General features: G+C 37.9%; 1 protein-coding gene across 1 annotated transcript in view; it reads left to right on the top strand.

Annotated features, from left to right (window-relative positions):
• Positions 1-6,881, top strand: part of LOC122556645 (A disintegrin and metalloproteinase with thrombospondin motifs 2-like) — a 227,373-nt gene extending 220,492 nt beyond the window's left edge. The window contains exons 20-22 of the mRNA XM_043703613.1: positions 980-1,112; positions 1,663-1,767; positions 4,140-6,881. Coding sequence (XP_043559548.1) covers positions 980-1,112; positions 1,663-1,767; positions 4,140-4,594 — 693 coding nt within the window. The 3' untranslated portion in view covers positions 4,595-6,881. The remainder of the gene's footprint in view (positions 1-979; positions 1,113-1,662; positions 1,768-4,139) is intronic.
• The last annotated feature ends 5,535 nt before the right edge of the window (positions 6,882-12,416 follow it).

Genomic DNA, 12,416 nt, shown 5'->3' with positions numbered 1-12,416 from the left:
TCAGCAGAGTGCATACATACTGCTTCGAAAAATCTGTCAACTGACAAGAAGTCACAACAATTTTATGGACTTACTTGTTCCAGAATCACCACAAACTTCCAGTCTGATAACTGAGCTCATTCCCATTTTGCTTCTGTCAATGCCCCACCATCATAAACATCACTCTTTATTAGAAATGTCTGATGTTATGGACCAGACCAGACCCCCTCAAAATATTTTAAGAAGGTAGCCTTGAGCCTGACATTTTCTTATTTTAAAGGCAAATGTAAAGTGTTATGATCCAGATGCAATGCAACTGGTCAAACTACTCAATGCTAAGTAAAACAGAATTTATTTAAACACTATAGTTAAAATACAACCAAAAAAAGAAGAATTTAGAATATCCTGACTCTAGTGGAAGACTTAACAGAATAATAGATACAGTAACTATTACTAATCAACTATTCCAATGTAGTAACATCCCATAAAACACCCCTTGGAAAAACGGCAGCTCCAGAAAAATGGATTTGTCTCACAGGCAACCCAGTAACAGAGAAAAAAACCCAACTTCTAGCTGTAATCGAGAGAGGGAGAAATAGCTTCTATATCTTCAAGTGCACAACAGCAACTGCTTAAATCTAAACTGAAAATCTAAGAAATACTAGAAAGCCAGGTCTATGAGAGCTGGCCACCCCGGCCTAGCTGCTTCCATTGTTCCAACTTTAAAAAACCCTAAGACCACACAAGCTGTTTACATCTTTTACCGATAGCTTGGCACCTCTCGTTCAATCTATCCTTTTTTTAAAAAAAAACAAAATAACCTCTTAAAGCCATTGCATTATCACATTGACCAAACTTCATATTGTCTTTCTGACAATCCAATGTTTTGACATGCAACTGTTCATGTCTTGGTACTATCTCCTCGTATAGCAGTAGTCATATATGCATGTTACTACATTACTACTTTCTTTCTCAAAAATATAATTTGTTGTTTTGTTAGTGTTCTGTAACCTGTAGAAATGGAACGCAGGAGAGACAGGTTGTGTGCCGAACAAGGGACAATATGGTTGGTCACTGTGAAGAGGAAAAGCCAGACCACATCCGCATATGCAGAATGCCTGCATGTCCCCCCAGTAAGTAACTCTATAATATCCTGGATTCAAGTTACAGTGAGCTTTCAATATTTTACATTCCTTTGAAAATTATTATTGAATTATTTTGCACTAATAATGAGGGCAAACTCTACGGTTTCAATCAGGGTCATACTCAGAGGGAGAGCATCAATCAGAGAATTGAGGCTATAGTGTTCTGGCTCTATTTTGGATCAATGCTTCCTTCCATTTGGGAACAGGTGATCAAGGACATTAGTCTTTACCTTGTTCCATCAAATACACAAAAGTTTATGTATTTGCAGAAGTTTATGAATGTTTAGAATGTGATAAGAACAATACTATTAAAAATATTGTTGCAAGTATACCAATTGCAGAGTTTTTTCATGAATATTTCTGTAGATGCAATGTAAATTCAAAAAACAAATGGTTTTGATTTAAGAAGAAATAAGTTATAATATTGTGATTAACACTACTTAAATACTGAAATGTGCATACACAGTGTTTGATTTCATTAGTTCTGTTTAGGAGATTGATTGATTGATTATGATGTGATATGTTCCATTTTTTCCAGAAAACTCTTCTCAGCAAACATCACTCACTTCCTCCAAAGGAAAGTCTTTAATCCAATGGCTATCACGTCCAGATCCAGCATATCCCATTCAGAAAATTTCGAAAAGTAAATCATATTATAACTCTGGTCCTGGCTTTAAATGCATGCAATTTCTCATGTGGATTTTACCCTTTCTTATGTCCTTTTCTCTTCATGGTGCATTTCTCTGATTAGCAACTGCATTATGGTTCTAATACTTCTACTGGGCCCTGGGTGCACAGCCTGTATCTTCTCTAGAGCTTGTGCAGTACTAGAGATGGAGGTCCAAAGGGGTGACTTCATACTTCACTGGAGGAATTCCACAGTATGATGCAGGCCTCTGAACAGGAGCTGTCTCCAGCTTGCTTACTGTTTGATTTGCTTGATAACAGGCTCTAATGAAACATAGCCTCAGTTTGACGGAAACTGAGAAATTTATTGTGAATGTGATCACATCACAATAACATCTTCTTGTCTAATATTTCCTTCTCTGTAAATCTCCTATACTTTGTTAGAATTTCTTAGAGTAGTTTATGCTATGACCTGGATGAATAGCAGCCTGAAGTAACTTCCTTTCTTTGTCTCATTTGTTGCTTTCCGAGATAAATTTCTACTGCTTGCCATTGTGCTGTTGCATTTCACTATGTGGAGTGAGGATTAAGGGCTCATGTTCTATTGGTAGCAAGTGCATGGTTCCATTTTCATTGTGTGCGTGTGTGTGTGTAATTACAAACAGTACCTCATAAATTTTATTTTGTTTAGAAAAATGCCTTATTTAAGGATGAATGTAATAGCTTTTGTTACTGCAAGCAACAGGAAATAAAACAGGAGACATCATGTATACTAAGCCTAAGCCCTTCTTTACCAATACACTACACGATAACAATAATCACTGCCGTGTCTGGCCGCAGATGCAAACAAGTACCAATGCTAGGGATATAGAAAATATTCTGCAAGATTAAATTTAAAAGTGCAACATTTTACTTATTATAGTTTGGAAAATGAATGTTAACATGAAAGTACAAAAAACAATGAAAATATTAGTTTGAGATGAAAAAGTGAAAACACTTTGACCATGTCATTGTTATGTGATCACATAATCAGCTTTTGTTGTAAGTATTTTTGTGGAATTTTTAGGATGTGTGCTAAATCTTATGAACAAGGAGAACTGATGAGCTACAGCTATTGCACTGAAAAGTGTTATATGTTACATAATTGGTGTTTGTACAAATGCACTCGACTGTTAATTATTTTAAACTCAGAACGATTAAATTAACCATGTTCAATGGCTCCAGACAGTGCAATATGGTACTCAGTAATGTGTACTACATCTGTATGCACTTTGTTTTTTCAGGGATAATTTATTGATATTTAGTAAACATTTAACAAAACTGTGAGGATGTACCATTTCAGTTTTCAGCGTTCACTTCTAGATTTTTTTGTAAGATTGGTGACCGTGTTTACCAAGTTAACTGTGATCTTGTACATTCAGATGCATTTTCTTACCGATGGAGATCTGGGGACTTGTGTTCCTCCAGTTTGTCATTAGTTTCTGCAAATAAACAATAACTTATGTCAAGAAATAAAACATTGTCTATATTTTGATTTTTTTTAAACAAAAGAGAGGTATCAGGCAATCATTGGAAAATTCCAGTATTTTTACTCTTTTCCAATTTTTTTGCATTCGATGTTGAACAACCTTTCCCTTGTGCTTAGTAACTTAGTAATTATTCCAACCTTGACTACAGACATTCAATTGGACTTATTCATTATAAGTCCCCAACAGCATTTATCATCTGAGCTCAGTTCTAGGCATTACAGAAAAGATTCTAGTACAAATATTCTGGATTAAAAAGGCATTTTTCTAAGCAAATGGGGACTGTTGTATTTAGTTTGGCCTCTGAGGAAACAAAATATTTGCGAATAAAGCCTGTAGTTTTCACTTTGTACAAACTTGGAAATCTGGGTAGAAAGAGCCAAAAGAAAAGCATCCATCTTAAAGAAAATATTATGCCATTGTCTGACTGAAGCAGCTCAACAATCAGTAATGAAAGGATGCAGTCAGTTTCAGTTCTTCTTGAGAGAAGATCCAGCCTCATGTGAATTCAGTGAATAAACTTCAAAACAAATGTATTTTGCAATTTATAAATTTTAAACCAGTTTATCTGATAAAAATGCAAGCAAGATCTTCAGATCGGTTCAGATCTATGACTGCAAAACTTGAAGATGCGTTTTAACAGTTATAACATGGCTAACTAGAACATTTCCATTTACTTTCTTGATTAATTGGACTCATTATCTCACTATTAAAACACCTATCTCTTTATAAAATATCAAGAAACTGTATCAGTGAGCATACGTTGTCCAAATCAGCTACAAAAAAAAAGCTTAAACCTGTTAATTGATGGCAATATATCCTTTCCAATTCTAATTTTCTTTTCACCTTAATATCTTCGCAGAAGCAATTTGTCATGGGGACAAGTCAATCTTCTGCCGTATGGAAGTACTTTCCAGATATTGCTCTATTCCTGGCTACCACAAGCTCTGTTGCAAGTACTGCAATTCACTATCTCAACAGCTTTCAAACAAGACCAATGACACTGAATCCCAGAAGCAGATTAAACCAACCATACTACCTGAGACCACAAAGAAGCCAAGGGTTGTTACCTCTCACAAAGTAAATGGAACAAAAGAGAGTGTTCAGAAAAATGCAGTTGGACAGGCACACAAGAGAGAAAAAGGTAATAGTAAAAAAAAACAACATAAATTTGTAATTCCAACACGGCCAAATATAGTCAGCAACCACAGACTCCAGTTCCTGCTTGATCAGAAGATAAAAGAGATGCTGAACAATTCCTCAGAAAAAACAGTTTCTTCTGTAAAGAATAACCGTTTACCTCACCGAAAGATATGAGTGTGGAACATCTGTCAACAGAAAGCCAAAGAAGAATGTTATAAAGTACTTCACTCACCATATGACAGAAACTGGACTAGAAATGAATGGCACGATTTATTTTAGCAGTGTTAACACAGTTATAATGCAAACACTTTAACTTTAGTAATCTACCTTATAAAAAGTCAGCATGGAGCTTATGTCTCTCAGCTTTGCCAGGCTTCTCTCAGACGCATATAGATACATAGATACACCTTCATTGTGAGTGGTTTGGTGTTACCAACCAAGGATTCCCTTTGACTTCCTCCATGTAGCTCGTTGCTGCACTATAATTGCACTTAATGTAGCATTTGCACCAAAATAATTTCTTTGTAAATTGCAGTAAATTTCCTGAAAGATTGGTGCTGAACATTCCCAAAATACCAATGTACTGTATTAATGGCACATATGATTTATTCCTCTTAGGGCCTTATTGTACCTAACAGGGACATAGTCTCCTCAGGTTCTAGTTCAGCTCCTGACTGAGAGATTGTGTTGAAAATAAAGGTTACTTGCAATGTTGTAAACAGTCAAACATTGCCAGCATGTTATGCAGGTTTTGCTTTTGAAGCTGTGTTCTTAGAATTTTTAAGATTTGGGAAAATATGGTGCTGAAGTTCCTATAGATAATCCTCAATCTGAAGAAATTGCAGGTCAAGTAAAATCTGCAAAAATATCTTTTACGTTTACACAAGGATAGAACCACAGAATAATTAATTTGCACTATTTACTTTTACAAAATAACACTTTTACAAACCTGTTCTTCTTGTTGCCAAAGCCTAATTCTACAATCGTTAAGAAAGTAAAGGAATTCCTGTCGCAACCTAAAACATCTAGAATGAAGTATGGCGGCTGGAGGACACACCCATTGTGATTTGCATAGTTAATATGTTTCTATATAATGCTAAACTTCAAATTTGAAATGACCCAGAAACATCTTCATTTGTCAGATTTATTTCTTCTGCCATCCCATTTGGCTTCATAGAGATAACCACTTAAGTTATTTTAACCTTTTGAAAGGAAATTAATCTTCAGTGCTTAATGTGTTAGACGTATCACAGTATTTGTTTTATACCTTTCATATATTATAGTGAATGTTTCTAATAGCTGTACTCCAGAACACTTTCTCGCCTGTTTAAGTCAACCATTTGGGTGATCTAATTTGCCATACCTTCCATTATTTCATATGATATCTGTCCTGGTCATCTTAATTCTGTTTATCCCTCCTCTAAGTTCAGAACAATAAAATAATAATGATAGTAATAAAGAAATAGCAAATCATGCAATCATAGGTTCCTTGTTCCTGCGTTCAACACATATATCAGTGAAACTAATGTTATGTATCGTTCAACAGAAATTATGATTACTTGGTCCTACATTATTCTCTCAAGGTAAATGTTTTAATAATATAGAAGTGGTGAACATCGGTCCATCAAATTCTGAAAAGCTAAAGCTAAGCTAATATCACAAAATCACCAGAAATCTTGTCTGCTTCTATTGATCAATCAGACACACCCAGGCAGTGATTTTTATGATTAGGTGATGATGCCCTGATTTCTCAAAATATGTGGTCCAGTGATTCAGGTGGGATTCTAAATCACTCCATAAGTCCCCCTTGAAATGTAAACCTATTTTTTCCTTCAGATACTGGTTGATATGTGCAGTTACAGCATGATGGTCAGGTATGGACTTAATGGTTTTCTGTTGTCTTAAAACAACAAGAATTTCAGAATCCTCTGGAAAAACAGAACATTTCAGTTCCAAATTACAGATATCACCTAACATTGAAAATATTCAGCCCCTGAAATCCATTAGTCCAATCAAGTGGTGCTTCCAATTTCACAAAGTTCTCATTCTGACTACTTTACAAATTACATACTTTGTAATATTTTTCATAACCCTAGACTGGGTTTGTTATTCCCAATTAAGAACATGTGTGACAAAATGTGTGCTTCACTTTATTTTATGACATTTGTTTTATTACATATTGAATGCAGACATTCTACTTTAAAATGTAAAGTTGGTTTATAAGTTTTGTTCCAATGCTTTAATCTTGCTTCATGGCATGTGTATTTTTCTTCATTAAGTAGCAGCTCTACTGGGCTAATTCCTGTATGTATGAATAACATCACCTGCCCCAATTACACTTACAATTTCTACAGCAGTTCCACTAAAGAGTCTCTTTTGTACATTATTTGTATATAAGAGTTAGAACCTTTATTTTTAATATTTATTAAACTTGGAACATTTGTGGCATTTTGCTCATTTGTCTCAGAGCTATAACTGTTTGTGAATGTTCCTTTTCAGTGTTACAGTGATGGCAATGTTACTGCCATTTATTTAGCATTCCAGTATTGGAATTTGTTGGGACTGAAGAACACACAATGAAGCAATGTGTGATCTCTGAAAATTTGTGCAGGTCGGTGTGAGAATGTTTCTTTCAAAACGACTGTAGTAGTTTGCCAAAGGAGGTTTAGTATAAATCACATCATTTAACTATTTTGAACTGAAAGATGAGGAAAGGTAATCAGAAAATGGCAATAACTAACCAAAGAATTTTAAGTCAAACAGGGAATAAAATATAGTCTCCTGTGATTAATGGACTGAATTTTTGTAACAGTTGGTGGCAGGATCGGAGGTGGGCGTGTTGGCAAAATTGGATTAGAAAGCAGTGTGATAGCTTCCATCTGCAGTTCCTGCCTCTCAGCATTTCTGGTGGAGGGGCAGATAGTGGCAACCTGCCCAAAAATGGCAGATGATTAATGGAACATGCAATCAGGCCAATCGCAGAGCTTGTTGAAGTTCAGATGAAGATTTTGAAAAGGAAGCACAAGAAATATTCAGGGTCATGAGGACGTCTCTGAAGAGGAAGGAACACCACAGCAAGGAGTCAGTCATGGACACTGGAGCTTTTCCTAATGTTGATTAGAAAGAGTATGAAGAACAGAGCAGCTCATTCGTTGAGATATAGTGGCAAATCCGTGAACAGGGGTCACTGAGCATTTTAATGGCAAACACTGGATAAATTGTGAGGGAATTTACTGAGAGGGAATAGTGGTTCATAGGAGGTGTACTCAGGCAATGCAACTGATGACAAGGTGCCCATCTCTGGTTATGGGCTCAGTAACACAGAGCGTGTACTTAAGGACACTGAGGTGATGCACAAGGAGAAGGGAGAGAATATACTCCCAATAAAGTCTACCACCTTTAGACTCTGCTGAACATATTGGAGATGCTGGGCCAGGCAAGGTTATTGATGATTCATGTACCATTATGAGAGTGGAGCTTAGGTCTCACCAGTTGCGTGGTCACACATTGCCAGCAATTATGAAGTGTATATAGTCTTGAACTTCTTTGTCCTATGTTGTTTGAAGGAGTGGAGGTGGTTCCATGTGGCAACTCACAAGTAGCCACAGACCATGGCAACAGTAAAGTGATGGGTGTCTAATGAGATGGTACTGAGTATAAAGACTTCCAGACTGAAGGGACTGCACAGACTGTGGACTTTACCTCCATGGCGGCATTTTCACAGGTGCAGGGGTTTAGCAACTGCACCCTTGTGGCCATCAATCTGAATGGAGCAACCAGAGCTTCTGTTCCCTCATTGTCCAATAGTGTGTGACTACCACAAATATTTTATGGAGGTATACACAATTTCCTGTCTGGTTTCATGACCTCCATCTTGAGGCTATTGGGAATATATGGATCATTGCTAAAGGATGAAGATGAACTGCTGAAGAAATGGATGTTAACACCAATGCACAAACCTATAACAGATACATTAATTAGCTGTTATCTCAGCATAGTGAATACTAGAGAGCAAGCCATCAGACTCCTGAAAATGTAGTTCTAGTGCTTGAAGCAGTGGTGAAGAAACTCCAAGGGTTATTCACAGGATGGTGTTCATTCATCACGGCATAGCCCTCCACAACAATGTTACTTTGGAGGGGGGCGTGATGTAGTCAATGAAACACTCTGGAGGCAAAGGACAAAATGATGGAACAAGACATTCCTGCATCACCTTCCAATGGGTTAATTCCTTGACTGGGATGACAGGATATCCCAAGCTGCAGTAACAGTGGCAGACTCCTCATGAGGACACCTCCCTTCTTAACTCCATATGGATCACAACCTCACCTTTCCCACAATGATCCAGCATTTCCATGGTGGAGATGATGAGATATTCCCTTTTCTACAACAGTCCCTGAAAGTCAAGTCACATCCAGTCACACAGTGGTCCCAAACATCCATTTCATTCTAGTGCTTTAATTCCATTAAAACATCAGAATCATGGGAGTTTGGGTTCATTCAAGATCCATTTAACTACATTCAGTAATAAGCAATAAAAACAACATAGCACAAGTCACTCAAGTGTGACACGAATGGGACTATCAACATGGCACGTTCTGCGAGCTACCACTTTGAGATTGCTCTTCTTGAGATTGTGACTAAAGTAGAGGTAAGCTGTTCATATGTGAATCTATGTGTGGCTGTAATGTTTGTGATGCTGTCCCTGGTTTTGTGGTGCCGGTATCTCTGTAGAATGCCCCATCCAAGTTGATGCAAGGCAGCTTCAGGCTTGCTATGCAAATGGTTTCTCAGTTAAAGAAGCCAAGGGGCAGCTCATGGTGCCCTAACTTCATTCTTGTCGGCCCAAATCCTTTAATGAAGCACTTAAACATCTGAGGGAGTCACCAACTCATGTAAAATTAGCAGGTACTCCATGGGACTTTGTGCCATCAGTGCCATTGAACAGTCAATACTCAATGAGAATTTGGCTTACATCAGTGTATAGCTTTAAATAGCTTCAAATAGCTTTAAATTAAGGGGTGGTAGGTATAGGACAGATGTTAGGGGTAGATTCTTTACTCAGCGAGTCGTGAGTTCATGGAATGCCCTGCCAGTAGCTCTTTATGGGCATTTAAACGGGCATTGGATAGGCATATGGAGGATAGTGGGCTAGTGTAGGTTAGGTGGGCTTGGATCGGTGCAACATCGAGGGCCAAAGGGCCTGTACTGCACTGTATTTTTCTATGTTCTATGTTCTATGTTCTATCTCAACACACTGAGCTCAAGCCACTCCTACAAGATTGCCTCACTCTCAGTAAATAAGCTCATGTATGTGTGTCATAGTGAAAGAAATCTTATAGATGGACTCCTCCATTCTCTGCCAATGGCTTCGTACAGTTCAGAGAACTCCTACATTTGAGCACACATCTCCCACTACTGCTTCAGGAAGACATGCCGTCTGGGTTAAGCCTGAGATTTTGATTCAGCACCAAGTTGAACATATCTGTGTCTGTCCTCCAACTGCTGAAGAGCACTGCACTCATCTGCGTTGGTCTGCCTTGTAGATGTGAGGTGTTACTTACCCTGTGCCACCCATCGTAAACTGATACTCCAGACATGATGTGTACTCCTGCATTGGTGAAGGATTTGTTTGTCTCATGTGATGGTGGTGCCTTGAAATATATCTTCCTTCTCAAAGGGGATGCCAACATTATATTGGCGTTCTGAGGCTGTCAATAATATACTGGTGTTCTGAAGTTGCTCATTCTTGACTGATTCTGCAAGAGGACTGAGAATTTGTTAAAGAATGTTCTCCTCTGTTGGCAGCGTTTCTGCAGAGCAACAGTAGGTCCTGAGGGCTTACATATGGGAATGGAATAAACTGAAGAGAAGGGCGCTCCATTTCTATTATGGTGGTTGGCTGGAAGGAGATAGCCTGTTTCCCAGCCCACCATCACCAACTTCCTAATGAGTTGCCAGCCTGGCTATACCAATGCCACCTTCTCCATAGATCTAATGTCACCAGCTGGAGCACTTCAATGCCAGTCTGCTTGCGCTGTCTTGCGTTGTCTCCTAGAACCTGTGGACTCCCTCTCTACTTTGACTAATGTCTCATCAACTGTCTTACTGCCTATTTTTCCTTTGAGTTTTTTATTTACTGTTTATCATTTATGTGGGGGTTGCTAGCAAAACTTTGATTTATTGCCCATTCCTAACTGTCTTTGAGATGGTGGTGTGAAGCTGCATCATAGAGTCATACAGCATGGAAACAGACCTTTCAGTCCAACTAAGTCTACGCCAATCACATTCCCAAACTGAACTAGTCCCACCTGTTTGACCCAATTCCTGCCAAACATTTCCTACTGATGTACCTGTCCAAATGTCTTTTAAACATTGTAAATGTACCTGCACCTATCACTTTCTCTGGCAGTTCATTCCATGCAAGAACCACTCTATATAAAAAGGTTGTCTCTCACACTCTTTTTAATTATTTTTTCACTCACCTTAAAAATATGCCCACTAGTTTTGAACTCCCCCAACATAGGGAAAAGACCTTAGCTATTCATCTTATTTATGCCCCTCATGATTTTATAAACCTCTATAAGGTCACCACTCAGCCTCCTATAAACTAGTGAATCAAGTCCCAGTGTATCCAGTCTATTTTTATAAACTCAAACCTTCCAAGCATGGCAATATTCCATGAAATCTTTTCTGAACCCTCTAGTTTTGAACTCCCCCAACATTGGGAAAAGACCTTAGCTATTCATCTTATTTATGCCCCTCATGATTTTATAAACCTCAGCCTCCTATAAACTAGTGAATCAAGTCCCAGTGTATCCAGTCTATTTTTATAAACTCAAACCTTCCAAGCATGGCAATATTCCATGAAATCTTTTCTGAACCCTCTCCAATTTAATAATATCCTTCCTACAAAAGAGCAACCAGAACTCAACATAATACTCCAGAAAAACCTCAACAATGTCCTGTACAACCTCAGCATTATGTCCCAACCCCTATATTCAAAGATATGAGCAATAAAGGCTAAACACCTTCTTAACCACCCAATCTACCTGTGACACAAGTTTCAAAGAACTATGTACCTGAACCCCTAGGACTCTCTGTTCTACAATTCTACACAGGGCCCCACCATTAATTGTATAAGTTCTGCCCTTGTTTATTTTACCAAAATGCAATACCTTGCATTTATCCAAATTAAATCTGCCACTCCTCAGCCCATTAAACCAATTGATGAAGATCTCTTTGTAATCGTAGATAACCTTCTTCATTATCCACTATATCACCAACTTACTAACCATGCCTCCCATATTCTCACACAAATCATTTATGTAAATGACAAACAAAAGTGGACTCAGCATGTTCCCTATGAAACCCTGCTATTCATAGGGCTCCAGTCTGAAAAACAACCCTCCATCATCACCCTCTGTCTCCTACTGTCAAGCCAACTTTGTATCCAATTGGCAATCTTATCCTGAATCTACCATACAGAACTTTGTCAAAGGCTTTGCTAATGTTCACTTTGAAACGCTGAATTTGAGCTGCAGAGAGACTCGTGTTGTTAGGGGGAGGGTGTTCCAGGTTTTTGACTGATGAAGGAACAGTGATAAATTCCAATTCAGGATGGTCTGTGGCTTGGAAGTGACTGTGTCTCCACACATCCATTGCCCTTGCCCTTCTAGGTGGTAGAAGTCATGGGTTTAGACTGTCGAAGGAACCTTGGTGAGTTACTGCAATATGTTTTGTAATTGATACTGTTCCTGTTTATCATTGGTGGAGGGAATGAATGTGTGGCAGTGTCTTAGCAAAATTCCCCCATACTTTACAATATTAAAAGGGTTAGTTTTTTTTTGTTGCATTTGTTTTTCATGATACAGTGAAAAAGATGTAGTCATAAGCGGTTTTTCAAAAAATATATCTCATTACTCCAAAGTAACTAGATTCTTCTTAACAAAATTTCAATACAAAACCAGGCTATTTCTTAATATTAAAAATTTGA

The sequence above is a fragment of the Chiloscyllium plagiosum genome, chromosome 14 (genome assembly GCF_004010195.1).
Source record: "Chiloscyllium plagiosum isolate BGI_BamShark_2017 chromosome 14, ASM401019v2, whole genome shotgun sequence".
NCBI lineage: Eukaryota > Metazoa > Chordata > Chondrichthyes > Orectolobiformes > Hemiscylliidae > Chiloscyllium > Chiloscyllium plagiosum.
The sequence above is the reverse complement of the archived record's forward strand: the minus strand, read 5'-3'. Positions and strand labels throughout refer to the sequence as shown.